The 25092-nt window shown below is 53.3% G+C and overlaps 1 protein-coding gene across 1 annotated transcript in view; it reads right to left on the bottom strand.

Moving 5' to 3' along the window:
* Nucleotides 1-25092, bottom strand: part of pepd (peptidase D) — a 237520-nt gene that overhangs the window by 106777 nt on the left and 105651 nt on the right. Inside the window, exon 10 of the mRNA XM_041192615.1 lies at nucleotides 2132-2200. Within this exon, the coding sequence (XP_041048549.1) occupies nucleotides 2132-2200 (69 nt within the window). The remainder of the gene's footprint in view (nucleotides 1-2131; nucleotides 2201-25092) is intronic.

Here is a 25092-nt window from a genome sequence, read left to right as displayed (position 1 = left end):
TGATCTCTCTACTTGTTTCAACCAAACTCAATGGAAGCTACAGCAACTGGGTCTCATCTTTTCCCCCCACCCCACGGCCCTCTGGCCTGAACGCTGACTTCAGACATGAGTTACATCCCACATTTCCTACGTTGCAGCAGGTGTTTCTGCTGTAGGGAGGTTCTGTTGGTAGCTGGGCTGGAAGGGAAGGCTGATATTGCGGGGCTATGAGGAAGAGCAGCCAGGGCATTGCGTGACATTACATCAGTGCAGCACCTGGTGGCGCCAGAGGACTACGAGCACCAGCACAAAGGAGTGGATATGAGCTGGGGTGCAGCAGGATTTGGGGACACAGACCTCAAGTGGGGGAAGGGGGGAGGTCAACCATATTGGATCCGACAAAGGGCATCACAGCCCAGGAAAGATATAAAAGCTAAATACTGCGGTTGCTGGAAATCTGAAATAAAACAGGAAACGCTGGAAAAGCTCAGTGGGTCTGACAGTGTCCGTGGAGAGAGAAACAGAGTTAACGTCTGTGACCCTTCGTCAGAACTGGGAAAGGCTAGATATGTAACGGGTTTAAAGTTAGTCCAGGATCAGGGGAAAAGGAGGGGCGGAAGGGGGTAGAGAACAAAAGGGTGATAGGGTGAAAGGCAGGAGAAATTAAATGACGAAAGGGATGGTGGTGATGGGACAAGCGAAGTCATCAAAATCTGGATTGAGAGGAGGTGGGAATGGTCAATGTCCAACAGAAATAGGGGTGGTGATTCTAGACCTGAAGCTGCTGAACTGAAATAATGAGTCTGGTTAGTGGTCAAGAGAAGCTCGGTGAACTTGGGCTCAGTTTCGTTGGAATAGTGTAAGGGGTCATGGACAGAACAGTCCAAATAGGAATGGGGACCATTCAGCCCACTGTACCCACCCAGGCTATTTGAAAGAATGATCCAATTAATCCCATTACCCTACAGGGTCACAGAATGTTTCCCATTCTTTAACCAACTCCCCTTTGGGAGTTACCATTGAATCTGCCTCCAGCGCCCGTTCAGGCAGTCCCTTCCAGATCGCAACCACTGGCTGCGGAAATACTCGCCTCTTCTCTGCATGGGTCCTACTGCTAAAATGGGGATGTCAAGCTTTAACCCAACAGCCAGATTTGTTTAGGAAATCCATGTGACATGAGGTTCAGAAAGGTGAGAGGATTTACTGGAGCCCCAGCTGGTCAGAGACACAGTTCCTGATCTCAGCACTGGATCACTGCACTAAGGTAGCCAGACTTGCATTGTTATAAATCCTTTCACAAAGTCAGGATGTCCAAAAGCACCTGCCATTACAGCCAATGTCCAAAAGCACCTGCCATTACAGCCAATGTCCAAAAGCACCTGCCATTACAGCCAATGCAGTACTTGTGCAGTGTGGGCAGTGTTGTGGAAGACGCAGCAGCCAGTTTCAGCACAGCAACATCCCACAAATAGCGATGCAACGGTGACCAGATAATCTGTTTTAGTGATGCTGATGAGGAGTAAATACTGGGACAGGAAACTGTGGAGAACTCCCCTGCTCCTGATCAAATATTCCCTGTGATTCTTTTACATCCAACTTAGAGCAGGATGTAATTAACGGTTTACAACTCAGTTTAACATCTTACTCAAAAGGTGACATATCTGACAGTGGAGAGTGCGGCGCTCCCTCAGCGCTGACCCTCCGATAATGCGGCGCTCGCTCAGCGCTGACCCTCCGACAGTGCGGCGCTCCCTCAGCGCTGACCCTCCGACAATGCGGCGCTCCCTCAGCGCTGACCCTCCGACAGAGCAGCACTCCCTGAGTACTGACCCTCTGACAGTGCAGCTCTCCCTCAGCACTGACGCTCTGACAGTGCAGCACTCCCTCAGTACTGACCCTCTGACAGTGCAGCACTCCCTCAGTACTGACCCTCTGACAGTGCAGCACTCCCTCAGCACTGACCCTCTGACAGTGCAGCACTCCCTCAGCACTGACTCTCTGACAGTGCAGCACTCCCTCAGCACTGACTCTCTGACAGTGTTGTCCTCCCTCTATACTGACCCTCCATCAATGCGCTGCTCCCACAATTCTGACCCTCTGACAGACACAGAGGAACTTTCCAGAAAACAGAGGAAGACAGGCAGGTTCTTACCTGCCACAGATGCACGTGTAGGAAGCGTGACGCATCCCTCCGCGAGTGTAGCAATAATGTTGAAACAAGCTGTACAGAAACAAAACATGCAATTCATTATCACTAAAATTATCCATAACAACAGTCCCTTTGCTCCTTGTTGGACACCTTTCCTGGGATTATCGAACTTAAACAGAAGGTATTTTTATTACAACGTAATATAAAAGCAAAATACTGCAGATGGTGGAAATCTGAAACAAAAACAGAAAGTGCTGCAAAAACTCAGCAGGTCTGACAGTGTCAGTGCAGAGAGAGAGAGACAGGGTAAACGGTTCCAGTCTGTATGACCCTTCTTCAGAGCCCTGAGGTGTCGAGGTGAGATGTCGAGGCGAGGTGGGGTGAGGTGGGGTGAGGTGAGGTGGGGTGGGGTGAGGTGAGGTGTCGAGGTGAGGTGAGGTGAGGTGGGGTGAGGTGAGGTGGGGTGAGGTGAGGTGAGGTGTCGAGGTGAGGTTTCGAGGTGGGGTGAGGTGTTGAGGTGAGGTGAGGTGTCGAGGTGAGGTGAGGTGAGGTGAGGTGTCGAGGTGAGGTGGGGTGAGGTGAGGTGAGGTGAGGTGAGGTGAGGTGGGGTGGAGTGAGGTGAGGTGAGGTGTCGAGGTGAGGTGAGGTGGGGTGAGGTGGGGTGAGGTGGGGTGAGGTGAGGTGGGGTGAGGTGAGGTGGGGTGAGGTGAGGTGGGGTGAGGTGAGGTGGGGTGAGGTGAGGTGGGGTGAGGTGAGGTGGGGTGAGGTGTCGAGGTGAGGTGGGGTGGGGTGAGGTGAGGTGTCGAGGTGAGGTGAGGTGGGGTGAGGTGAGGTTTCGAGGTGAGGTGAGGTGTCGAGGTGAGGTGAGGTGTCGAGGTGAGGTGAGGTGTCGAGGTGAGGTGAGGTGTCGAGGTGAGGTGTCGAGGTGAGGTGAGTTGTCGAGGTGGGGTGGGGTGAGGTGAGGTGTCGAGGTGAGGTGGGGTGAGGTGTCGAGGTGGTGGGGTGAGGTGAGGTGAGGTGAGGTGGGGTGGGGTGAGGTGAGGTGAGGTGGGGTGAGGTGAGGTGGGGTGAGGTGAGTTGTCGAGGTGAGGTGGGGTGAGGTGTCGAGGTGAGGTGGGGTGAGGTGGTGAGGTGAGGTGTCGAGGTGAGGTGAGGTGTCGAGGTGAGGTGGGGTGAGGTGGGGTGAGGTGTCGAGGTGAGGTGAGGTGGGGTGAGGTGTTGAGGTGAGGTGTCGAGGTGAGGTGAGGTGGGGTGAGATGGGGTGAGGTGAGGTGTCGAGGTGAGGTGGGGTGAGGTGAGGTGTCGAGGTGAGGTGAGGTGAGGCGTCGAAGTGAGGTGTCGAGGTGAGGTGTCGAGGTGAGGTGGGGTGAGGTGAGGTGGGGTGGAGTGAGGTGAGGTGTCGAGGTGAGGTGAGGCGAGGTGAGGTGCGGTGAGGTGAGGTGGGGTGAGGCGAGGTGAGGTGGGGTGGGGTGAGGTGAGGTGAGGTGAGGCGAGGTGAGGTGGGGTGGGGTGAGGCGAGGTGAGGTGGGGTGGGGTGAGGTGAGGTGAGGTGAGGCGAGGCGAGGTGGGGTGAGGCGAGGCGAGGCGAGGTGTCGAGGTGAGGTGGGGTGAGGTGGGGTGAGGTGAGGTGAGGTGGGGTGAGGTGAGGTGAGGCGAGGTGGGGTGAGGTGTCGAGGTGAGGTGGGGTGAGGTGAGGTGAGGTGGGGTGAGGTGGTGAGGCGAGGCGAGGTGAGGTGGGGTGAGGTGAGGTGTCAAGGTGGGGTGAGGTGAGGTGTCGAGGTGAGGTGAGGTGGGGTGAGATGAGGTGGGGTGAGGTGTCGAGGTGAGGTGGGGTGAGGTGAGGTGGGGTGAGGTGAGGTGAGGTGGGGTGGGGTGAGGTGGGGTGAGGTGTCGAGGTGAGGTGGGGTGGGGTGGGGTGAGGTGTCGAGGTGAGGTGGGGTGAGGTGAGGTGGGGTGAGGTGTCGAGGTGAGGTGAGGTGAGGTGAGGTGGGGAGGTGGGGTGAGGTGAGGTGTCGAGATGAGGTGGGGTGAGGTGTCGAGCTGAGGTGGGGTGAGGTGGGGTGGGGTGAGGTGGGGTGAGGTGAGGTGTCGAGGTGAGGTGGGGTGAGGTGTCGAGGTGAGGTGGGGTGAGGTGGGGTGAGGTGAGGTGGGGTGGGGCGAGGTGAGGTGGGGTGAGGTGTCGGGGTGAGGTGGGGTGAGGTGTGGTGGGGTGAGGCGAGGTGAGGTGGGGTGGGGTGGGGTGAGGTGGGGTGAGGTGTCGAGGTGAGGTGGGGTGGGGCGAGGTGAGGTGAGGTGAGGCGAGGTGTCGAGGTGAGGTGGGGTGGGGTGAGGTGTCGAGGTGAGGTGGGGTGAGGTGAGGTGAGGCGTCGAGGTGAGGTGAGGCGAGGCGAGGTGAGGTGTCGAGGTGAGGTGTCGAGGTGAGGTGTCGAGGTGAGGTGGGGTGAGGTGGGGTGAGGTGTCGAGGTGAGGTGAGGTGGGGTGAGGTGTCGAGGTGAGGTGTCGAGGTGAGGTGAGGTGAGATGGGGTGAGGTGAGGTGTCGAGGTGAGGTGGGGTGAGGTGAGGTGTCGAGGTGAGGTGAGGTGAGGCGTCGAAGTGAGGTGTCGAGGTGAGGTGTCGAGGTGAGGTGGGGTGAGGTGAGGTGGGGTGGGGTGGAGTGAGGTGTCGAGGTGAGGTGAGGCGAGGTGAGGTGATGTGAGGTGGGGTGAGGCGAGGTGAGGTGGGGTGAGGTGAGGTGAGGCGAGGCGATGTGGGGTGAGGCGAGGTGGGGTGAGGTGAGGTGAGGCGAGGCGAGGTGAGATGGGGTGAGGTGAGGTGTCGAGGTGAGGTGGGGTGAGGTGAGGTGAGGCGAGGTGGGGTGAGGTGTCGAGGTGAGGTGGGGTGAGGTGAGGTGGGGTGAGGTGAGGTGAGGTGGGGTGAGGTGAGGTGTCGAGGTGAGGTGAGGTGTCGAGGTGAGGTGAGGTGAGGTGGGGTGAGGTGAGGTGGGGTGAGGTGGGGTGAGGTGTCGAGGTGAGGTGGGGTGAGGTGAGGTGAGGTGGGGTGGGGTGGGGTGAGGTGTCGAGGTGAGGTGGGGTGGGGTGAGGTGTCGAGGTGAGGTGGGGTGAGGTGAGGTGGGGTGAGGTGAGGTGGGGTGAGGTGTGGAGGTGAGGTGAGGCGAGGTGAGGTGGGGTGAGGTGAGGTGTCGAGAGGAGGTGGGGTGAGGTGTCGAGGTGAGGTGGGGTGAGGTGGGGTGGGGTGAGGTGGGGTGAGGTGTCGAGGTGAGGTGGGGTGAGGTGTCGAGGTGAGGTGGGGTGAGGTGGGGCGAGGTGGGGTGAGGTGTCGGGGTGAGGTGAGGTGTCGAGGTGGGGTGAGGTGGTGGGGTGAGGTGTCGAGGTGGGGTGAGGTGAGGTGAGGTGTCGAGGTGGGGTGAGGTGAGGTGAGGTGAGGTGGGGTGGGGTGAGGTGTCGAGGTGAGGTGAGGTGGGGTGAGGTGAGGTGTCGAGGTGAGGTGAGGTGAGGTGGGGTGAGGTGAGGTGAGGTGGGGTGAGGTGAGGTGGGGTGAGGTGAGGTGGGGTGAGGTGAGGTGGGGTGAGGTGAGGTGGGGTGGGGTGGGGTGAGGTGAGGTGTCGAGGTGAGGAGGTGGGGTGAGGTGAGGTTTCGAGGTGAGGTGAGGTGTCGAGGTGAGGTGTCGAGGTGAGGTGAGGTGTCGAGGTGAGGTGAGGTGTCGAGGTGAGGTGAGGTGTCGAGGTGAGGTGTCGAGGTGAGGTGTCGAGGTGAGGTGAGTTGTCGAGGTGGGGTGGGGTGAGGTGAGGTGTCGAGGTGGGGTGGGGTGAGGTGTCGAGGTGAGGTGGGGTGAGGTGAGGTGAGGTGAGGTGGGGTGGGGTGAGGTGAGGTGGGGTGAGGTGTCGAGGTGGGGTGAGGTGAGGTGTCGAGGTGAGGTGGGGTGAGGTGTCGAGGTGAGGTGGGGTGAGGTGGTGAGGTGAGGTGTCAAGGTGAGGTGAGGTGTCGAGGTGAGGTGGGGTGAGGTGGGGTGAGGTGTCGAGGTGAGGTGAGGTGGGGTGAGGTGGGGTGAGGTGGGGTGAGGTGTTGAGGTGAGGTGTCGAGGTGAGGTGAGGTGGGGTGAGATGGGGTGAGGTGAGGTGTCGAGGTGAGGTGGGGTGAGGTGTCGAGGTGAGGTGAGGTGAGGCGTCGAAGTGAGGTGTCGAGGTGAGGTGTCGAGGTGAGGTGGGGTGAGGTGAGGTGGGGTGGAGTGAGGTGAGGTGTCGAGGTGAGGTGAGGCAAGGTGAGGTGTGGTGCGGTGAGGTGGGGTGAGGCGAGGTGAGGTGGGGTGGGGTGAGGTGAGGTGAGGCGAGGCGAGGTGGGGTGAGGCGAGGCGAGGCGAGGTGTCGAGGTGAGGTGGGGTGAGGTGAGGTGGGGTGAGGTGAGGTGAGGCGAGGTGGGGTGAGGTGTCGAGGTGAGGTGGGGTGAGGTGGGGTGAGGTGGGGTGAGGTGAGGTGAGGCGAGGTGTCGAGGTGAGGTGAGGTGAGGTGGGGTGAGGTGGGGTGAGGCGAGGCGAGGCGAGGTGTCGAGGTGAGGTGGGGTGAGGTGAGGTGAGGTGGGGTGAGGTGAGGTGGGGTGAGGTGTCGAGGTGAGGTGAGGTGAGGTGTCGAGGTGAGGTGAGGTGTCGAGGTGAGGTGAGGTGTCGAGGTGAGGTGAGGTGTCGAGGTGAGGTGAGGTGTCGAGGTGAGGTGAGGTGTCGAGGTGAGGTGAGGTGTCGAGGTGAGGTGAGGTGTCGAGTTGAGGTGAGGTGAGGTGAGGTGTCGAGGTGAGGTGAGGTGGGGTGAGGTGTCGAGGTGGGGTGAGGTGTCGAGGTGGGGTGAGGTGTCGAGGTGGGGTGAGGTGTCGAGGTGGGGTGAGGTGAGGTGAGGTGAGGTGTCGGGGTGAGGTGAGGTGGGGTGAGGTGAGGTGAGGTGGGGTGAGGTGGGGTGAGGTGGGGTGAGGTGGGGTGGAGTGAGGTGAGGTGAGGTGTCGAGGTGTGAGGTGGGGTGAGGTGTCGAGGTGAGGTGGGGTGGGGTGAGGTGGGGTGGGGTGAGGTGGGGTGGGGTGAGGTGGGGTGGGGTGAGGTGGGGTGAGGTGTCGAGGTGAGGTGGGGTGAGGTGAGGTGGGGTGAGGTGAGGTGGGGTGGGGTGAGGTGAGGTGTCGGGGTGAGGTGAGGTGAGGTGAGGTGAGGCGAGGTGGGGTGGGGTGGGGTGGGGTGGGGTGAGGCGAGGCGAGGTGGGATGGGGTGGGGTGAGGTGAGGTGGGGTGAGGTGTCGAGGTGAGGTGGGGTGGGGTGAGGTGGTGTGGGGTGAGGTGAGGTGTCGAGGTGAGGTGAGGTGAGGTGAGGTGGGGTGAGGTGTCGAGGTGAGGTGAGGTGAGGTGTCGGGGTGAGGTGAGGTGAGGTGAGGTGGGGTGAGGTGAGGTGAGGTGGGGTGAGGTGGGGTGAGGTGGGGTGGAGTGAGGTGAGATGAGGTGTCGAGGTGAGGTGAGGTGAGGTGAGGTGGGGTGAGGTGTCGAGGTGAGGTGGGGTAGGGTGGGGTGGGGTGAGGTGAGGTGGGGTGGGGTGGGGTGAGGTGAGGTGGGGTGAGGTGAGGTGGGGTGAGGTGGGGTGGGGTGAGGTGGGGTGGGGTGGGGTGGGGTGAGGTGAGGTGAGGTGAGGCGAGGTGGGGTGGGGTGAGGTGGGGTGAGGTGTCGAGGTGAGGTGAGGTGAGGTGGGGTGAGGTGTCGAGGTGAGGTGGGGTGGGGTGGGGTGAGGTGGGGTGGGGTGAGGTGAGGTGAGGTGGGGTGAGGTGTCGAGGTGAGGTGGGGTGGGGTGGGGTGGGGTGAGGTGAGGTGAGGCGAGGTGGGGTGGGGTGAGGTGTCGAGGTGAGGTGAGGTGTCGAGGTGAGGTGAGGCGGGGTGAGGTGAGGTGAGGTGAGGCGAGGTGAGGTGAGGTGAGGCGAGGTGAGGTGGGGTGAGGTGTCGAGGTGAGGTGGGGTGGGGTGAGGTGGGGTGGGGTGAGGTGAGGTGTTGAGGTGAGGTGGGGTGAGGTGAGGTGTCGAGGTGAGGTGAGGTGAGGTGGGGTGAGGTGAGGGGGGTGAGGTGGGGTGAGGTGAGGTGGGGTGAGGTGTCGAGGTGAGGTGGGGTGGGGTGAGGTGAGGTGGTGTCGAGGTGAGGTGAGGTGGGGTGAGGTGAGGTTTCGAGGTGAGGTGAGGTGTCGAGGTGAGGTGAGGTGTCGAGGTGAGGTGAGGTGTCGAGGTGGGGTGAGGTGGTGGGGTGAGGTGTCGAGGTGGGGTGAGGTGAGGTGTCGAGGTGGGGTGAGGTGAGGTGAGGTGAGGTGGGGTGGGGTGAGGTGTCGAGGTGAGGTGAGGTGGGGTGAGGTGTCGAGGTGAGGTGTGGTGGGGTGAGGTGGGGTGGGGTGAGGTGAGGTGTCGAGGTGAGGTGAGGTGGGGTGAGGTGTCGAGGTGAGGTGGGGTGGCGTGAGGTGGGGTGAGGTGAGGTGTCGAAGTGAGGTGAGGTGGGGTGAGGTGAGGTGTCGAGGTGAGGTGAGGTGAGGTGGGGTGAGGTGAGGTGGGGTGAGGTGAGGTGGGGTGAGGTGAGGTGGGGTGAGGTGGGGTGGGGTGAGGTGAGGTGGGGTGAGGTGAGGTGGGGTGAGGTGTCGAGGTGAGGTGGGGTGGGGTGAGGTGAGGTGTCGAGGTGAGGTGAGGTTTCGAGGTGAGGTGAGGTGTCGAGGTGAGGTGAGGTGTCGAGGTGAGGTGAGGTGTCGAGGTGAGGTGAGGTGTCGAGGTGAGGTGAGGTGTCGAGGTGAGGTGTCGAGGTGAGGTGAGTTGTCGAGGTGGGGTGGGGTGAGGTGAGGTGTCGAGGTGAGGTGGGGTGAGGTGTCGAGGTGGTGGGGTGAGGTGAGGTGAGGTGAGGTGGGGTGGGGTGAGGTGAGGTGAGGTGGGGTGAGGTGTCGAGGTGGGGTGAGGTGAGTTGTCGAGGTGAGGTGGGGTGAGGTGTCGAGGTGAGGTGGGGTGAGGTGGTGAGGTGAGGTGTCGAGGTGAGGTGAGGTGTCGAGGTGAGGTGGGGTGAGGTGGGGTGAGGTGTCGAGGTGAGGTGAGGTGGGGTGAGGTGTTGAGGTGAGGTGTCGAGGTGAGGTGAGGTGGGGTGAGATGGGGTGAGGTGAGGTGTCGAGGTGAGGTGGGGTGAGGTGAGGTGTCGAGGTGAGGTGAGGTGTGGCGTCGAAGTGAGGTGTCGAGGTGAGGTGTCGAGGTGAGGTGGGGTGAGGTGAGGTGGGGTGGAGTGAGGTGAGGTGTCGAGGTGAGGTGAGGCGAGGTGAGGTGCGGTGAGGTGAGGTGGGGTGAGGCGAGGTGAGGTGGGGTGGGGTGAGGTGAGGTGAGGTGAGGCGAGGTGAGGTGGGGTGGGGTGAGGCGAGGTGAGGTGGGGTGGGGTGAGGTGAGGTGAGGTGAGGCGAGGCGAGGTGGGGTGAGGCGAGGCGAGGCGAGGTGTCGAGGTGAGGTGGGGTGAGGTGGGGTGAGGTGAGGTGAGGTGGGGTGAGGTGAGGTGAGGCGAGGTGGGGTGAGGTGTCGAGGTGAGGTGGGGTGAGGTGAGGTGAGGTGGGGTGAGGTGAGGTGAGGCGAGGCGAGGTGAGGTGGGGTGAGGTGAGGTGTCAAGGTGGGGTGAGGTGAGGTGTCGAGGTGAGGTGAGGTGGGGTGAGATGAGGTGGGGTGAGGTGTCGAGGTGAGGTGGGGTGAGGTGAGGTGGGGTGAGGTGAGGTGAGGTGGGGTGGGGTGAGGTGGGGTGAGGTGTCGAGGTGAGGTGGGGTGGGGTGGGGTGAGGTGTCGAGGTGAGGTGGGGTGAGGTGAGGTGGGGTGAGGTGTCGAGGTGAGGTGAGGTGAGGTGAGGTGGGGAGGTGGGGTGAGGTGAGGTGTCGAGATGAGGTGGGGTGAGGTGTCGAGCTGAGGTGGGGTGAGGTGGGGTGGGGTGAGGTGGGGTGAGGTGAGGTGTCGAGGTGAGGTGGGGTGAGGTGTCGAGGTGAGGTGGGGTGAGGTGGGGTGAGGTGAGGTGGGGTGGGGCGAGGTGAGGTGGGGTGAGGTGTCGGGGTGAGGTGGGGTGAGGTGTGGTGGGGTGAGGCGAGGTGAGGTGGGGTGGGGTGGGGTGAGGTGGGGTGAGGTGTCGAGGTGAGGTGGGGTGGGGCGAGGTGAGGTGAGGTGAGGCGAGGTGTCGAGGTGAGGTGGGGTGGGGTGAGGTGTCGAGGTGAGGTGGGGTGAGGTGAGGTGAGGCGTCGAGGTGAGGTGAGGCGAGGCGAGGTGAGGTGTCGAGGTGAGGTGTTGAGGTGAGGTGTCGAGGTGAGGTGGGGTGAGGTGGGGTGAGGTGTCGAGGTGAGGTGAGGTGGGGTGAGGTGGGGTGAGGTGTCGAGGTGAGGTGTCGAGGTGAGGTGAGGTGAGATGGGGTGAGGTGAGGTGTCGAGGTGAGGTGGGGTGAGGTGAGGTGTCGAGGTGAGGTGAGGTGAGGCGTCGAAGTGAGGTGTCGAGGTGAGGTGTCGAGGTGAGGTGGGGTGAGGTGAGGTGGGGTGGGGTGGAGTGAGGTGTCGAGGTGAGGTGAGGCGAGGTGAGGTGATGTGAGGTGGGGTGAGGCGAGGTGAGGTGGGGTGAGGTGAGGTGAGGCGAGGCGAGGTGGGGTGAGGCGAGGTGGGGTGATGTGAGGTGAGGCGAGGCGAGGTGAGATGGGGTGAGGTGAGGTGTCGAGGTGAGGTGGGGTGAGGTGAGGTGAGGCGAGGTGGGGTGAGGTGTCGAGGTGAGGTGGGGTGAGGTGAGGTGGGGTGAGGTGAGGTGAGGTGGGGTGAGGTGAGGTGTCGAGGTGAGGTGAGGTGTCGAGGTGAGGTGAGGTGAGGTGGGGTGAGGTGAGGTGGGGTGAGGTGGGGTGAGGTGTCGAGGTGAGGTGGGGTGAGGTGAGGTGAGGTGGGGTGGGGTGGGGTGAGGTGTCGAGGTGAGGTAGGGTGGGGTGAGGTGTCGAGGTGAGGTGGGGTGAGGTGAGGTGGGGTGAGGTGAGGTGGGGTGAGGTGTGGAGGTGAGGTGAGGCGAGGTGAGGTGGGGTGAGGTGAGGTGTCGAGAGGAGGTGGGGTGAGGTGTCGAGGTGAGGTGGGGTGAGGTGGGGTGGGGTGAGGTGGGGTGAGGTGTCGAGGTGAGGTGGGGTGAGGTGTCGAGGTGAGGTGGGGTGAGGTGGGGCGAGGTGGGGTGAGGTGTCGGGGTGAGGTGGGGTGAGGTGTCGAGGTGAGGTGAGGTGGGGTGAGGTGAGGTGGGGTGGGGCGAGGTGAGGCGAGGTGAGGTGGGGTGAGGTGGGGTGAGGTGTCGAGGTGAGGTGGGGTGGGGCGAGGTGAGGTGAGGTGAGGCGAGGTGAGGTGTCGAGGTGAGGTGAGGTGGGGTGAGGTGAGGTGAGGCGTCGAGGTGAGGTGAGGCGAGGTGAGGTGGGGTGAGGTGTCGAGGTGAGGTGAGGCGAGGTGAGGTGGGGTGAGGTGTCGAGGTGAGGTGTCGAGGTGAGGTGAGGTGAGGTGTCGAGGTGAGGTGTCGAGGTGAGGTGTCGAGGTGAGGTGTCGAGGTGAGGTGTCGAGGTGAGGTGGGGTGAGGTGAGGTGAGGCGGGGTGAGGTGAGGCGAGGCGGGGTGAGGTGAGGCGAGGCGAGGTGAGGTGGGGTGGGGTGAGGTGGGGTGGGTGGGGTGAGGTGAGGTGAGGTGGGGTGAGGCGAGGTGTCGAGGTGAGGTGAGGTGTCGAGGTGAGGTGTCGAGGTGAGGTGTCGAGGTGAGGTGGGGTGGGGTGAGGTGTCGAGGTGAGGTGGGGTGGGGTGAGGTGTCGAGGTGAGGTGGGGTGGGGTGAGGTGAGGTGTCGAGGTGGGGTGAGGTGAGGTGTCGAAGTGAGGAGGTGAGGTGAGGTGGGGTGAGGTGAGGTGTCGAGGTGAGGTGAGGTGGGGCGAGGCGAGGCGAGGTGGGGTGAGGTGGGGTGAGGCAAGGCGAGGTGAGGTGTCGAGGTGAGGTATCGAGGTGAGGTGGGGTGGGGTGAGCAGCACCTGAACACAAAGTGAAGGAATAATAAAAGAAACCAGAAGAAAAAGATACAGCAAAACAAATGAAACAAGATGGGGGCAAAGGTTATGATCTCAAATTGTTGAATTCAATGTAGAGTCCAGAAGGGTGTAGAGTGCCAAGCCTAAAAAAGGTGTTATTCCTCGAGCATATATACTGAGCATCAATGGAGCGCTCTAGCAGGCCAAGGACAGAAAGATCAGAGTGGGAGCAAGGTGGAGAATTGAAATGACAGGAGGCAGGAAGCTTGGGGCCATGTGTCTGGACTGAATGAAGGTGTTCCACAAAGCGATCATCTAGCCTGCTGTCTGACCTGCTGAGTCCTTCCAGCATTATCGGTATTTATTTCTGATTTACAGCATCTGCAGTGTTTTGCTTGTGCGTTATGGGAGATGTCTGGGTTGGGTGGGCTGGTGCAGAGTGGGGAGCACCTTCCAGTACATAACCAGGGATGGCAGTCCACAACCTTAGGGTCTCTTCACCACAGGCCACGGAGTCTCCTCTTTCCCAGTTTTCCATACTTCCCTCCTCTTAAATGCAATTCAGCTGTTGCCAATCACACCTCCTCTGAACCTATCTTTTGTTCCGATATTTGTCTCACTTTAAGAGCATAATAGGAGCAGAAGCAGGCCATTTGGTCCTTTGAGTTTGCTCTGCTCGCTATTCACTGAGATCATGGCTGATATACATCAACTGCATTTTCCCATCTGATCCCCATCCAGGGTGTCCTCACAATATTGTCCTGTACAACATTGTTCCGCGTTAACAATGATCTCCAATCAACACCCAGCCTTTGCATTGTGTTGCTGCTGTTCTGCATTAATGTCATCGCACACCTAGACATTCCCACCTAACTTCCATATTGAGCCTGCGAGAGCTGGGCCTCGGGGGAGATGCCGAGCAGGCAATCATGAGAAGCTCGGGAGAAATCGGTTACTGCAAGCAGCCCAGATTTCTATTTGTGCTGGGCCCAGGTTCCACTGGCCATTATGTCTCCAATGGTTCTCTGAGATGCCACTGGTTAAAGACTCACCGCCCTGTACAGTATAGATTGGAGGAGTATGCACTGCAACATTTTGGGATATGAAAACAGAGTTCCCTCCTGATACAATCATGGTTGTCTTAAATTGTTGTCGTATTATTCATTAATGTTACCCATAACATTCATTGATAATGAGCTGAAAAAGAGTCAGAAATTATGAAGTGCCTCGTGCTGAGAAAAGTTACACTTCAAGTGAAATTAGATGTTATAAAACACTCTGAAACATGTGAATGTGCAGTGGATATCTCTAGAGGTCTTGACTTGCCAGCAACAATAGTGAAAATAATTATTAAAAACACTGATAAAATAAGAGTTTGTTATGCCAGCAACTCCTTTGGCTGCTGTTAGATTTAAATAGAAATAATCAGAGTGGGATTATGGTGGATATGGAAAGACTGCTAACTTATTTGGATTGAACATCAAATGCAACACCACATGCCTCTCAGTTTACCTTATTCAAGAAAAGGCTAGGAGTTTGTATGATGATCTTAAGACTATGGTGAATGTTCAAACATAGAATCATTTGATGCTCGTCGTGGGTGGCTTGCAAGGTATAAAAAACCTGTTAACGTGTAAAATTGCTGTAAATGGGGAAATTGCCTGTGCCAATGATGAAGCAGTGCAATGATAATCCTTCATTAAAACATTCAGTGAAATCATTGAGGAGGGTGGCTCCTTAGACAGCATCTTCCAAACCCACGACCATTACCATCTAGAAAAACAAGGGCAGTAGATAGATGTGAACACCACCACCTGGAAGTTCCCCTCCAAGTCACTCACCATCCTGACTTGGAAATATATCACCGTTCTTTCACTGTCGTTGGGTCAAAATCCTGGAACCCCCTCCCTAACAGCACTGTGGGTGTACCTACACCACAGGGACTGCAGCGGTTCAAGAAGGCAGCTCATCACCGCCTTCTCAAGGGCAACTAGGGATGGGCAATAAATGCTGGTCTAGCCAACGAAGCCCACATCCTGTAAGTGAATAATAAAAAGATACACTCCTCAACAAGTGATTCTTGTGATGATAAAAACAAAAAAACTGCGGATGCTGGAAATCCAAAACAAAACCAGAATTACCTGGAAAAACTCAGGTGTGGCAGCATCGGCGGAGAAGAGTTGATGTTTCGAGTCCTCATGACCCTTCGACAGAACATGAGTTCTGTCGAAGGGTCATAAGGACTCGAAACGTCAACTCTTTTCTTCTCCGTTGATTCATGTGATGAGTCTGGTTAATTCTGGAAAATGGTGCCTTTCAGGACATACATTTCAATCGATGAAAAAATTATGCCAGGGTTTAAAGCAGAAAAGGACATTGTTGCTTGTTGGGAATGCAGGTGATTTTAAGTGAAGCCAATGCTTGTTTACCATTCCCAAACATCCAAGGCAATGAAAGATTATTCAAAGAACAAACTACCTGTTGTGTGGCAAACAAGAAGGTATGGGTAACCTAGCAATTTTTAAGAATTGGTTTACATCCTACTTTTGTCCAACTGTCAAGAATTATTGTTCAGCAAATAGTCTTGCCAACAAAGCATTTCCTCTCCTGAACAATGGTCCTGATCATTCTACTGCTCTTGATGACCTCAGTGACTATGTCAATATTTCCACCTCCTTTTCGCAGCCTTTGGATCAAAGAGTGATTGCAACCTTTAAGGCCTATTACCATAGAAGAGTTTTCAGACAGATTATCAGGGAAACTGAAGGTGATGATGCCCTACCCCTAAAGGAATTTTGGAAGTAGCATGACATCGTTAAGGCCATTGATAACATCTCTGTGACATGGAATGAGGTTACCTCATCCAAAATGAATGGTGTGCAGAGGAACTTGTGGCCAGGTTGTGTTAGAGCCCAAGGCTATGTGGAACCTACTGCAAAAATCTAAGAGGTGATCGTAGAAATTGGCAAGCAAATTGGATTGGATGAGCAAAAGACCAAGGATGTTGCAGAGTTGCTTGCCTCCCATGCAGAGATTTTGTCTACCAAGTACTACAAAGAAATGGAACAACAGAGGGCCGAGGGGGGGAAAGCTGAGCAAGGACCACCAATCAACCAAGACATTTAGCTCAAAATCACTCAGTGACGCCTTGAAAAAGCTCCAAGAGGCAATGGCTATCTTTGGTGAAGAGCAGCATGAAAGAGGGCATTGTTCAAGAGTGATTGGTTCTGATGAAAGATGAAACTTTGACCATTTCTCTTTGCACAGATGTTGCCTGGCCTGCTGAATTTCCTCTTTATTTCAAGCTTTCTAACATCTGCAGAATTTTACACTGGGTCACAAGTGAGTCCCATTCATGTAACACACACCTATAGCTCAGTGTGACTCCATCTACCCTTTTAACATTTTAAACACCTTAGCGAGGTCACCCCTCAACCTTCTAAACTTAATCAAATATAAGCCAAGTCTATGCAACCCTACTCACCATTCTCACCCATCTCCACTTTTGATCTGGGCTGGAGGTGAACAACCAACCCTTTGTCTCAAGGTTTGAAATTTGAAGAGAGAGAGGCATTGTCAGAAGCTGACCACAAGAGGGCAGTCTTTAGCTCTCATACCGTTAAATGTGAAAGGGTTGGAAATAAAATCCTTAAGAAAACAGCACTGACAATTAGCTTGAGATCACAGAGTGCAATAAGTGCTTGAACATCTTAATGCACCACTCAGCTGCTAAATTATCCAGTGAATGCATTAATGCTGCATGCTTCCTAAATTAATATTTGACAGCAAAGTGCCTGAGAGGTCATTATTTGGTTGCTAGCACTGGGGAGCTGCAGGATTTTAATATTTCATGAGATTCATTCATCTGCTCACTTTCACACACCATTGGAAGCAGGGCAATTGACTTATGGCAAGGACACATGCAAGAGACAGGGCAGTTAACAGCTCTGCAAACAGCTGCTCTTATAGGAACATAGGAAATAGGAGGAGGCCATTCGGCCCCTCGAGCCTGCTCCACCGTTCAACAGGATCATGGCTGACCATCCACTTCAACACCATCTTCCCACTCGACCCCCATACCCCTTGATGTCTTTCCTATCAAGAAAACCATTGATCTCTGTCTTGAACATACTCTGTGACAGAGTCTCCACAGCCCTCTGGGGTAGAGAATTCCAAAGATTCACCAACCACTGAGTGAAAAAATGTCTCCTCATCTTAGTCCTAAGTGGCCTTTCACTTATTCTGAAACTGTGTCCCCTGGTTCTAGGCTCACAACCGGGGGAAACATCCTTCCTGAATCTACCCTGTCACACCCTGTAAGAATTTTATACCCTTCAATTAGATCACCTCTCATTTCTTCAAAACTTAGGCAATACAGATCCAGTCTCCTCACTCTCAGGCCCAGGGATCAGTCTGCTGAACGTTCCTTGCACTCCCTCTATGGCAAGTATATTCTTCTTTAGGTAAGGAGACCAAAACTGTTCACAATACTCCAGGTGCGGTCTAACCAAGGCCCTGTACAACTGCAGCAAGACTTCTCCACTCCTGGACTCAAATCCTCTTGCAATAAAGGCCAACACACTATGTGCCTTTCTAATTGCTCGCTACACTGCCAGGTTAGCATCAGTAACTTAGGAACAAAGACACCCAGGTCCCTTTGGACATCAAAACTTCCCAGTGTCTCCCCATTTAAGAAATACTTTGCATTTCTGTTTTTCCTACCAAAGGAAGGCGATGGTGTAGTGGCTTTGACACTGGGCTGGTAATCCAGAGACCCAGGGTAATGCTCTGGGTTCAAATCCCACCACGGCAATAGAAACCTGGACTTAAAAGTCTAATAATGATCATGAAACAATTGTCGATTGCTGTAAAAACCCATCTGGTTCACTAATGCCTTTTAGGGAAGGAAATCTGCCATCCTTACCTGGTCTGGCCTACATGTGACTCCAGACTCACAGCAATGTGGTTGACTCTTAAAATGCCCTCTGAACAAGGATTACCCATAAAAAAAAACTTCACATTTTTCCACATTATATTCCATCTGCCAAGTCCTTGCCCACTCACTTGGCCTGTCTAAATCCCCTTGAAGCCTCTTTGCATTCTCCTCACAACCCACATTCCCACCTAGTTTTGTGTCATCAGCAAACTTGGAAATATTACATTCGGTCACACATCTAAATCATTGGTATCGATTGTGAATAGCTAGGGCCCAAACACTGATTGTTGCAATACCCCACTAGTCACAGCCTGCCAACCTGAGAACACCCAATTTATACCTACTCTGTGTTTTCTGTCCATTAACCAATTCTCAATCCATGCCAGTTTATTACCCCCAATCCCACTGTGCTCCAGTTTAGCTTACTAACTTCCTTCTGGAAATCCAAATACACCACATCCAGTGGTTCTCCCTTATCTGTTCTGCTGGTTACATCCTCAAAAAACTAACAGGTTTGTCAAACATGATTTTCCTTCCACATACCCATGCTGACTCTGCCCAATCTTGCCATTATTTTTTTAATTATCCAGTTATCACATCGTTTGTAATAGATTCTAGCATTTTCTCTACTAATGATGTAAGGCTAACAGGTCTGTAGTTCCAGTTTTCTCTCTCCCTCCCTTCTTAAATAGTGGGGTCACATTTGCCACCTTCCAGTCTGCAGGAAACCTTCCAGAATCTATAGAATTTTGGAAGATGATCAGCAATGCATCCATTATCTCTACAGCCACCTCTTTCATCACTCTGGGATACAAATCATCAGATCCAGGGGATTTATCAACTTTCAGTCCCATTAATTTCTCCAGTGCGACTTTTTTACGAATAATAATTTCTTTCAGTTCCACATTCTCGTTAGTCCCTCAGTTCTCCAGTATTTCAGGGAGGTTTCTTGTATCTTCCTCCATGAAGACAGACACAAAGTATTTGTTTAGTTTCTCTGCCATTTCCTTATTCCCCATTATAAATTCTCACTGTCTCTGCTTGTTGTCTTTGCTAATCTTTTCCTTTTTACATATCGATAGAAGTTTTTAACAGTCTGTTTCTATGTTTCTCACTAGTTTACTCTTATATTCTATTTTACGTTTCTTTGTCAGTTTCTTAGTTTTCCTTTGCTGAATTCTAAAATGCTCCCTCATGTTTACTACTTTTTTGACAACTTTATAAGCCTCTTCCTTTAATCTAATACAATCTTTAACCTCTCTTGTTAGCCATGGTTGGATCACCTTTCCTGCTGGGTTTTACACCTAAAGGAATGTAAACTTGTTGTATGTAAACTATGTATTAATTTTTTAAATGCTAGCCATCATCTGTCTACCATCATACCTGTTCACGTAGTTCCCAATCTACCAGAGCCCACTTTGCCGCCCATACCTTCACATTTCCCTTTGTTTAGATTTAAGACCCTAGTTTTGGACTGAACTACATCACTCTCAAACTTAATGTAAATTCCTATCATATTATGGGCACTCTTCCCTAGAGGCGCCTTTACAACAAAATTATTAATTAGCCCTTTCTCTGTCCTACTTTGTCACTATTTAGTGGCCGATAAACAAATCCCACAATATTTGTTGCCCTTTGCTGTTTCTTAACTCCAACCAAAATGATTCTACACCTTGATCTTCCAATCTAAGATCCTCTCTCACTAATATGCTAATTTCATCCTTTATTTAACAGTGCTACCCAACCTCCTTTTCCTTTTTGTCCATTCTTCCTAAACGTCAAATACCCGTGAACATCCATTTCCCAGCCTTGGTCACCCTGCAGTCACATCTCTGTAATGGCAATTAGATCATATCTGTTTACTTGAATTTGTGCTGCCAATTCATCTACCTTTGTTGTGAATACTGTTTGCATTCAGCTGGAAGTGTCTCTAATTCAGTATTATTATTTTTGCCTTATCTGTTGGCGCATTCTCAAGTTCGTACTTTGTCTCTGCCTGCCACATTCAGATTATCATTTCTCTTATTGCTAGCTTGTTCTCTTGCCTTGTCCACTCTCTTTAGTTTATCACAGCCTCCCTCACCATTATTCAGTTTAAAGCTCTTTCTACCACGCAAGTTATATGCCTCACCCGAACACTGGTCCCACCATGGTTCAGGTGTCGACCGCCCTGACAGTATAGCTCCCACTTTCCCCAGTACTGGTGACATGAATCTAAACTCATTTCTTCCACACCAATCTCTGAGCCATAAATTTAACTCTAATCTTATTTACCCTAATCCAGTTTGCTCTGGATTATTACCTTTGAGGTTCTGCTTTTTAATTTAGCCCCTAGTTTCTCATACTCTCTAAGAATTTTTCCTAGTCCTACTTGTGTCATTGGTACCTAAGTGGGCAACGACAACTGGATCCCCCATCCCCAACTGCAAGTTCCTCTCCAGCCCAGAGGAGATGTCCCAAAACCTAGCACCAGGCAGGCAACACAGCCGTCTGGACTCCCTCTCTCGGCTACAGAGAACTGTAACTATCCCCCTGACCATGCTGTCCCCTACTACCACTACACTGACTGCAGGAGTTCCTCAGGGTAGTGTCCTAGGCTCAACAATTTTCAGCTGCTTCATCAATGACCTTCCTTCCATCATGAGGTCAGAAGTGGGGATGTTCGCTGATGTTTGCACAATGTTCAGCACCATTTGTAACTCCTCAGATACTGAAGCAGTCCATGTCCAAATGCAGCAAGATCTGGACAATATCCAGGCTTGGGTTGACAAGTAACATTCGTGTCACACAAGTGCCAGGCAATGACCATCTCCAACAAGAGAGAATCTAACCATCACCCCTTGACTTCAATGGCATTACCATCACTGAATCCCCCACTATCAACTTCCTGGGGGTTACCATTGACCAGAGGGTGAATATTATGGCTACAAGAGCAGCTCAGAGGCTGGAAATCCTGTGGCGAGTAACTCACCTCCAGACTCCACAAAGTCTGTCCACCATCTAGAAAGCACAAGTCAGAAGTGTGATGGAATACTCCCCACTTGGCTAGATGAGTGCAACTACAACAACACTCAAGAAGCTTGACACAATCCAGGACAAAGCAGCCCTTCAACAAACACACTCAGTACCCCCAACTGACACACAATAGCAGCAGTGTGTACCATCTACAAGATGCACTGCAGGAACTCAACAAGACTCCTTAGACAGCATCTTCCAAACTGACAGACACTACCATGTAGAAGGACAAGGGCAGCAGATAGATGGGAACACCACCACCTGGAAGTTCCCTTCCAAGCCACTCATCACCCCAACTTGGAAATATATCATCGTTCCTTCACTGTCACTGGGTCAAAATCCTGGAACTCCCTCCCTAACAGCACTGTGGGTGTACCTACACCACGTGGACTGCAGCGGTTCAAGAAGGCAGCTCACCACCGCCTTCTCATGGGTAATTAGGGATGGGCAATAAATGCTGGCCCAGCCAGCGAAGCCCACATCCCATGAATGAATGGAAAAAAAAAAATTAACTCCCCCCCACTTGCATGGCTTCCTGTATCACGGTGCCATGGTCAGTTGCTCATCCACCCGGCAGCCACTGCTTTCATCCATACAGGTTGCAAGAACCTTGGACCTGTTGGGCAACTGCAAGGGCTGAGATTCCTCCACTACTGGGCCCCCTTACCTGCCTCACTTGCAGTCACATCGTCCTGTCCCTGACCACAGACCAAATTGGATGACCCTAGCCTAAGATCTGACCGCCTTCTGGGATAAAGTGTCCATATAAAAAACTTTCCCTCTCTCTGGTGTGTTGCAGTGTCTGCAGCTCAGCCTCCAGCTGCAGACGTGTTTACCTTGGATAACACAGGTGTCCATGAGCTCCCACATTTTGCAGCCACCACACATCACTTGTCTGCCATAGTTATAATGTTTAATTATTTTACTGATTTATTTTAATTAATACCTCTATTCCTGCCTGTGCTGATATTCTTATGAATTCAATAAATGTTCTACTTACCCTGACTGAAAATCCTTAGATAAGACAAATAAGGAATACTCACCTCCCAATCTAATTAGCTTTACTACTACTACTAAGTAGTAGTAAATTCTGCGCCCCCTCCCCTCTGCTTCACCCCACCAGCCCCTCTGTGCTCCCCTCACTTCTGCACCTCTGGCTCCTATGCATCACACCACCAGCCTCTAGAATTACTAAAATTATCCCAGTTTTAAAAGATAACTGAGAAAAATACTCACAAACCAATCAACTACCCGTTTCCCTGTGATGTCACATTTTGATTTTTTTCAGAATGTGGTCAGTTTGCTCTGGAGCCACTGGACACCTCTTTAACAGGCTGCTGACTGTCTCCGGGTCCTCCTTTCTCCTGCTCTTGCCAGCCATCAGGGGGTTCACTACCCACTTCAGAAACTAGAGCACAAAGATCCCATGGCAATATGAGGGGCCGGGGTTGGGGGGATGGGGGGGAGAGAACGGAGGGGCTGGTGGTGCGATGCAGAGGGGCCAGGGAGTCAGAAGTGAGGGGGGGGCACAGAGGGGCTGTAGGGGCCTGGCAAGAGGTTAGAGCAGGAGGGCGAGAGAGTGGGGGATGAATGTGACAACAGGGTGGGGATGGGGGAGGTGTGAATAACAGCGGGGGGGGAGAGGGGAAGGTGAGCATCCTTGAGCCCAAGAGGGGGAAAGTGTACGAGGGGAAGAGCAGAGAAAGGGTCACCTTTCGCAACCTGAAAACCTGTCAAAGCGGTTTACTGCTAATGAATACTTTTGAAGCATTATCACTGTTGTAACAAAGAAAAGTGTAAAGAACAAAGAAAGGGGGCGGGTGGCGATTAAAACACAATGTGCCCCCAGATAAAACTGGCTTTCACTGATTTTGCCAGCGGGGGTTGGAATATCCCTTTATTGCTGAGGGAAGCTTGGCTGCTTACAGCAGTCAGGGCAGTGCGCCTTGTGCTGTAGAGTAATTACTCCCAGAGGGAGCAATTCCACAGGTTACAATTACCCACATGCAGCCAAAGGATTCTGAGAATCAGACAAGACGCATTGAATCTGCTCTGAGAGACTCGGAACTCATCAAACTGTTCGCTCATTACTCTGCCAGTTGTTCTGTGTAACCCATGCCACACTTTAATTATTTTCCTGTCGTTGCCATGATCTCAAAGGTAATTCCAATGTTCTAAAGTTGGGCAAGAGAAAGAAAATGTTCCATTTAAAATAAAGTAATGCAGAGTTCCTCGGCTGGAGTTTTCAATATAAAATGTCAGAATGCAATAGCGACACTGAGCGAAACTACCACTGCATCAACTCTCCCTCTCTCAACACATTCATTTAGCATTTTTATCGAGACTGCATTATTAAAACAGATCCATTTATCAGCCGTCTGCTCATTTTAGCTACGCTTGTTCTCGAATTCCACGTAGCAAGCGGGATGTCGCCACTCCGGCACTTGCGCCATAATCCAGATCAACACTTCTGCTCAGTGTCGAGGGCTCGGACATCACCAGGGGCAATGGCAGGGAGAAGTGGGCAGTGTCAAGGGTGGAGGCGGTCAATGCCGAGGAGGGGGGAGGCGGCCAGTATTAAGGGTGGAAAGTGGGCAAGGCTGAGGAGGGGAGGCGAACAGCACCTCGGTGTGAGCAGCCACAGTGGGGGTGGGCAGCACAGTTGGAGGTGTCGAGGAACAGGATGCTGTGTTGGACTCTACAGATCCCTCATTGTCCTTCTGTCATATGGGGGGCAGGCTTGATGCAGCAGCAGTCTTTACAGCATTGGCGGAGAAGAAAAGAGTTGACGTTTCCAGTCCTCATGACCCTTCAGCAGAACTGGGTGAATCCAAGGAGAGGGGTGAAATATAAGCTGGTTTAAGGTGGTGTGGGGGGAGAGAAGTGGAGGGGGGTGGTGTGGTTGTAGGGACAAGCAAGCAGTGATAGGAGCAGATAATCAAAAGATGTCACAGACAAAAGAACACAGAGGTGTTAAAGTTGCTGATATTATCTAAACGAATGTGCTAATTAAGAATGGATGGTAGGGCACTCAAGGTATAGCTCTAGTGAGGGTGGGGGGCATAAAAGATTTAAAAATAATGGAAATAGGTGGGAAAAGAAAAATCTATATAAATTATTGGAAAAAACAAAAGGAAGGGGGAAGAAACAGAAAGGGGGTGGGGATGGAGGAGGGAGTTCAAGACCTAAAGTTGTTGAATTCAATATTCAGTCCGGAAGGCTGTAAAGTCCCTAGTCGGAAGATGAGGTGTTGTTCCTCCAGTTTGCGTTGGGCTTCACTGGAACAATGCAGCAAGCCAAGGACAGACATGTGGGCAAGAGAGCAGGGTGGAGTGTTAAAATGGCAAGGGACAGGGAGGTTTGGGTCATTCTTGCGGACAGACCGCAGGTGTTCTGCAAAGCGGTCGTCCAGTTTACGTCTGGTCTCTCCTGGGCAACCGCTTTGCAGAACACCTGCTGCACCATCCATTCTTAATTAGCACATTCGTTTAGATAATATCACCAACTTCAACACCTCTGTGTTCTTTTGTCTGTGACATCTTTTGATTATCTGCTCCTATCACTGCTTGCTTGTCCCTACAATCACACCCCCCCCTCCACTTCTCCCCCCCCACCCCACCTTAAACCAGCTTATATTTCACCCCTCTCCTTGGATTCACCCAGTTCTGCTGAAGGATCATGAGGACTCGAAACATCAACTCTTTTCTTCTCTGCCGATGCTGCCAGACCTGCTGAGTTTTTCCAGGTAATTCTGTTTTTGTTTTGGATTTCCAGCATCCACAGTTTTTTGTTTTTATCTGCAGTCTTTACTGACCTGCCAATTTTGTACATTTTTAGCTGCTCTCCCTCTTCCCAGCCAGCAATGCTGCTTAAATTGGCAATGACTGCAACCACATTCCACAAACAGGCTCAGTAAATGTGCAGGGTTCCATGCTGTTGTTCCCAGGTTACACAGGAGCATCTTTAGACCATCAACACTTCTGCTGATTCACCCGAGGGGAGGAATGATCAACACTCCCATTTCACGCCCCAGTTCCATTTCTACTTATCTCCTGCCAAATCCAGTAATGCAGTTATGAATTTAATGTGGTGGTCTTACTACTGGACCAGTAATCAACAGAATATCAGTTCAAACTTCCTCAGGGCACCTTGAGAATTTCAGCTTGAAATTCAGGAAATAAAAATCCCCCATCAGCAGAAGAGGCTGGGAAGCTGTTGTAGACTTTCAATGAAGACCTGCCGTGAGAATCTAATTGGTCCACTTATACCCTGTAGGAAAGTATTGGGACGGTCAAACAATCCCAAGCAATGCTTTACTTTAGCATTTACCAGTGAAAGTGGAGAAAAGGGGAAACCTTTTGTCTGTGTGAAATTGAGCTCAGTGAGAGAATCACGTAAGGGGAAGTTGCTAAGACACCAAAGCCCACATAGAGACAGTATTGAGATACAGCTAATGCTCTCGGAACTACGGAAATCTGCAAGGTCACTTAGTTTCTGTACACAAGATTCTACAAATGAAGCTAATAAGAACGGACGAAGGTCGAAAAGTTCAAAGTCGGTTAAACTCCACAATACCTTTGCATCAGCAATTTTTAAAATATTGCTTCTTGTGATATGGGCTTCGCTGGCTGGGCCAACATTTATTGCCCACCCCTGGTTGCCCTTGAGAAGGTGGTGGTGAGCTGCCTTCTTGAACCATGTGGTGTAGGTACACCCACAGTGATGTTAGGGAGGGAGTTCCAGGATTTTGACCCAGCGACAGTGAAGGAACGGTGATAAATTTCCAAGTCAGGATGGTGTGTGGCTTAGAGGGGAACTTGGTGGTGTTCCCATCTATCTGCTGCCCTTGCCCTTCTAGGTGGTAGAGGTCACAGGTTTGGAAGGTGCTGTCTAAGGAGCCTTGGTGAATTCCTGCAGTGCATCTTGTAGATGGTACACACTGCTGCCACTGTGTGTCGGTGGTGGAGGGAGTGAATGTTTGTGGATGTGGTGCCAATCAAGTG

Source organism: Carcharodon carcharias, chromosome 7, assembly GCF_017639515.1.
Source record: "Carcharodon carcharias isolate sCarCar2 chromosome 7, sCarCar2.pri, whole genome shotgun sequence".
NCBI lineage: Eukaryota > Metazoa > Chordata > Chondrichthyes > Lamniformes > Lamnidae > Carcharodon > Carcharodon carcharias.
Note: the sequence above shows the minus strand (reverse complement) of the source record. Positions and strands in the feature narration are given on the sequence as shown.